At 38.5% G+C, this 4,859-nt stretch overlaps 1 protein-coding gene across 1 annotated transcript; it reads right to left on the bottom strand.

Moving 5' to 3' along the window:
* Positions 1–3,753: 3,753 nt before the first annotated feature.
* Positions 3,754–4,395, bottom strand: LOC130949828 (uncharacterized). Its single transcript, XM_057878448.1, has 2 exons — positions 4,390–4,395; positions 3,754–4,269 (listed from the first exon to the last, which is right to left on the bottom strand). Exons 1-2 carry the CDS (start codon positions 4,393–4,395, stop codon positions 3,754–3,756), a joined length of 522 nt encoding a protein of 173 aa, XP_057734431.1.
* Positions 4,396–4,859: the final 464 nt, after the last annotated feature.

The raw sequence follows: 4,859 nt of genomic DNA on the forward strand, positions 1-4,859 counted from the left end.
CTGCATTTTTTGCATTATTTTATTATTTTTATTAAAATATTATTTTTTAATTAAATATTATTATTTAATATTTTATTATTATTTATTATTTTACTATTAATTTTCGAAAATTAACTTACCTATTACCTTTTACTTTATAAATTCACTTTTTACCACCCGTAACTTTTAATATTTCTACTTTTACCACCCTAACTTTCAGAAATTACAAAACAACCCCTTAAACACCAAAAATTTTACTTCCTTGCCCTTTTTAAGATCTAAGGCCTGTTCTTCATTGTTCTTCATCACACTCAAAGTGTTCTTCATGTTCTTCATAAATTCTTCAAATTCTTTCTCTGTTTTTACCCGTTTTTCAGTCTTTTCAGCAACCGATTTTTACCATAATTCAAAATAAATTAGCAGCCACTAAAACCCCATCTTTTCTACATGATTTCAACACAAATTGACCCTCAATTTAAGCTTAGGGTTTCGTTTTCCCAGCTGCCCAAGAACATGAACTTTAAAGCTTAAATTTCATCAAATTTCATCAGAATTTCACCAAATTTTCACCAAGAATCAATCATATATGCAACCAATTTTTAGCACAACCAAATAATACAACATTCACACATCTCAAACACAAATAATCAAGATTAATTTCGTGACACCCTACCTGGTTTTGCTGCTCCTAATTCAGTTAGGCTTTCAGGTGGTCCTTTAGCACTTTTTCCTCCTAAATCACATCAAGAACAACTTTAAATCCAAAAACCCTCAACTAACCAAATCTCACTCAGCATGTTGGGAAGTGATATCTCACCTTAGACTTTCTGGAAAGTCACGTTTCTTGGCCCTCAAGTCAAGTTAAGCATGATTCCTAAGGAAAAACATCAAGAAAACACATGTTTTGCATGGTTTTCCTTGAAAACCGAATTGAAGAGGGAAAGGAACAGCCATCTCACCTTATTTCCAGCCTTGATAAGTCACATGGTTATGTAGAGGAAGAAGAGAGGATCATTTTGGTGAAATCGGAGTTTTGATTTGAGTTTTAGTTCAGAAGAAATCAAGCTTTGAAGATTTATGAACCAAGAACTTTCTCTCCTTTTTCTCTTGGTGATTTTCGGCCACAATGAGCAAATGAGGCAGCCTTGGGGGTTTTGGGGGTGTAGGGTGAGTTGTGATTGGTTGGCTTGGAGGTGGATTAAAATAATATTAAAATATCTCAGGTGTATAACTACTAAAACTAGGTGTATCGGAACACTTGCAAAAACATCTCTAAAAATTATTTTCTGAGCTACTAGCATAAATGACACTAGTAACATATTTATTATAAGAATAAGACATGAATAATGATGCCTTGGCATCGCCAAAGTCATCAGAGAGTGCTGGTGCTAAACTGCACCAGTAAACCGTAAACCTGGTTAAACCGATTTTCTGTTTTTAACAAAAATAGACCAGGTAACCTTATAATATCATTCAAGCATTTTATAATACTAATATAATGATAATATTATACTATTATCTCTCTCCTCTCATGAATCGAGTCCAGTTCGTCAAACTGAGACTATCTACGAAAAACTGGATCAAAACTCCTAACCGATACGGTTCAAAAACTATGTTCTTCGTGTCCGCGTTATCGAGCTTGCCTTGGAAAAGGTTCTGGCTTAAAGATGACATAATGATAATGAGGATTGAGATGCTTGATGATATAACAGAGGTGTTCCCATTACTGATCTTCCGGAGAAATCCGTACTTTCAGAAAAGATCTCAGGTACTCGGAAATTAGGGTTGTTACATTCTACCCTCCTAAAAGAAAATTTTGCCCTCAAAATTTCAGTTACCTGAGAATAGATGCGGGTAATTAGCTTTCATCTTATCTTCCAGTTCCCAAGTGTGCTCTTCTTCTCCCCTTTGTCCCCAAGCTACTTTGACTAAACGAACAGTTTTTCTTCTTAACTGCTTATCACTTCTTCCTACGATCTGAACTGGTGATGCTTGATATGTCAAATAATTTCATAACTGTACTGTTTCTGGTCGTAAAATGTGACTCTCTTCGGGAATATATTTCTTAAGTTGTGAGATATGAAAAACATCATAAAGGTTTGATAAATAAGGAGGAAGGACTTTTTGATAAGGTACTAGACCGACTCTTTTAAGTATTTGGAAAGGTTCTATGTATTGTGGGTTAAGCCTTTTAGTCTTAAGGGCTCTACCTATTCCAGTAATCGAAGTTACTTCTAGAAAGACATGATCTCCCTCACTAAACTCTAAGGGTCTACGTCTATTATCGGCATAGCTCTTTTGACGACTCTGTGCTGTCTGGATCTTCCGACGAATCTCCTTTATCTTCTCAGTAGTTTCTTACACTAAGTCTAGACCTAAGACACTAGCTTCTCCATCGTCATTCCAACACAATGGTGTCCGACATCTTTTTCCATAGAGAGCTTCATATGGTGCCATCCCGATACTTTGTTGGTAACTGTTGTTGTAGACGAACTCGACTAACGGCAAATATTTATCCCAACTACCTTGGTTATCCATCACACAAGATCTTAGCATGTCTTCCAATGTCTGGATTGTCCGCTCTGATTGTCCGTCTGTCTGAGGATGGTATGCTGTACTCATATGCAATTCTGTTCCTAAAGCTTTCTGGAAAGCTCCCCAAAATCTGGAAGTAAACCTCGGATCTCGGTCTGAAACAATTGATGAAGGTATTCCGTGCAATCGTACGATTTCTTGAATATATATCCGTGCCAGCCTTTCTAATGTATAGTCAACTCGAATCGGAAGGAAGTGCGCTGATTTTGTCAACCTGTCCACAATTACCCAAATGGCATCATGTCCTGTTGAAGTCCTTGGCAATCCCATAACAAAATCCATAGTGATCTGCTCCCATTTCCATTGTGGTATTTCTAAGGGTTGCAGGGTTCCTGACGGTTTCTGGTGTTCCACCTTCACCTTCCAGCAGGTTAAACATCTTGAGACATAATCAGCTACTTTTCTCTTTAAGCCCGGCCACCAGAACATTTGTTTCAAGTCTCAATACATCTTTGTCACTCCAGGGTGCATAGAAAGTCTGCTTCGATGAGCTTCTGTAAGAATCTTTTGTTGCAATTTTCCAGAGTTAGGCACACAAATTCTGTTCTTGTACCTCCATAGGCCACTACGATCCTATCTCATAGCTTCTTCAGCTCTTGCAAGCAATGGTGACATCCGGTACGGTGCTATAAAAATCGGTCCGGTTCCAGGTACTAGATCAATGCTGAATTTTATCTCTTGCTGAGGAAGAAAAACTCAGGTATGTCGTCCAAGAAAACATCAGGAAATTCTTTCACCATTTGGATTCGTTCTAAGCTTAATTCACTATCATTCGAGCTAGCCGCTAACAGAACGTACCCTTCACAATCACTCCCGCCTAAGGTAACTCTTACAGAATTCAGATATAAGGTGTGGGACAAAAATGGTTTAGTACATAGACTATTAGATGGAATAACAGCAGTTCTTTTAAAATAATCAAAGAAAACATGATACTTAGCTTACCAATCTAATCCTAAAATAACTTCTAAACCAGACGGAGATAAACAGATTAGATCGTGTATAAAAGTCCTGTTCCTAATAGCGAATGATACTTGCAGGCAGACTAAACTGGTCAAAGCATTTTGGGATGTAGGTGTATGGAAAATCAAGTAAAAATTCAATTTAAAGAAATATAATCCTAACTCGTGAGCAATAATTAGAGAAATAAAGAATGCGATGCACCCGAATCATATAGTACAGTTAGAAATCGATTCTTGACATAGCCTGACCTTGAATGAGGGTGTTCGATTGCACAACATTGTCAATAGTGATAGCAAACACTCGTCCTTGATGTTGAGTGCTAACTGGATTTCGAGTAAATCCCTTTGGACAATCCTTGGCAATATGTCCAAGTTCTCTACAAGCATAGCATTTAGGTGATCCAAACTGGCAAGACCTGTTATCATGCTCTTTTCTGCAATACTTACATGCAGTGTTTATGTAAGCCTGATGGGCTCGTTTACCATTACCTTGCCTTACTTTACCTCCATTCTTACCCATACGGCGATCAGTAATGTTACCAACTTGTAGGTTCTTACACTGTCGTATGCCACGTGCTTTAAAATGCACACTTCTCCCAGCTGTCTGATGATTGCTAAGACGCCTTGGTGGAAATCCTTGGCGACTCACTTTAACCACAGTCACTTTCTTAATACATTCTTCCACTAACTTGCTCTTGTTGACTAATTCGGCAAAATTTACGTATCTCCAGCGAAACTATTGAACTCATCAGATCATCACGAAGGCCTCCTTCAAACTTCAAGCACTTCCATTCTTCAAAGTTAGTAGGATCCCCTTGACAAATCTTAGAGAAACAACACAAGTCATCAAACTTACGGGCATACTCAGCAATAGTCATATCCCCTTATTTCAACTGCATAAGCTCCATCTTCCTTGGCATCACATGCTGCTCTCGGGAAATACTTCTTATAAAATTCATCCCTAAAGGTATCCCAAGGAATGTCATTTTCATTCTGTTGCAGTAGTCGCTGTATCCCCTGCCACCAATGCTCCGCTTCTCCTTCCAGCATATAAGTAGCGAACTCCACGTGTTGGCCTTCCGGAACATGTTGCGCTCGCAGTGATCGTTCGATACCTCGAAACCAGTTATCAGCGTCAGTCGCAACGAGTGTATTCTTGAACTTAGGCGGATTAACCTTCAGAAAGGTCGCAAGGGTCATAGGTTTTTCAGGATGCCCTAAGTTGTTCTCATCGTTTCCATTATCTTCTCCGTATTCATTCTTGTTCCCATTTCTCACTCCGAGACGTTCAACAGCCCTAGCCGCTGCTACTGCAGCCTCACGCAC

The sequence above is a fragment of the Arachis stenosperma genome, chromosome 9 (assembly GCF_014773155.1).
Source record: "Arachis stenosperma cultivar V10309 chromosome 9, arast.V10309.gnm1.PFL2, whole genome shotgun sequence".
In the NCBI taxonomy this organism is placed as follows: Eukaryota; Viridiplantae; Streptophyta; class Magnoliopsida; order Fabales; family Fabaceae; genus Arachis; species Arachis stenosperma.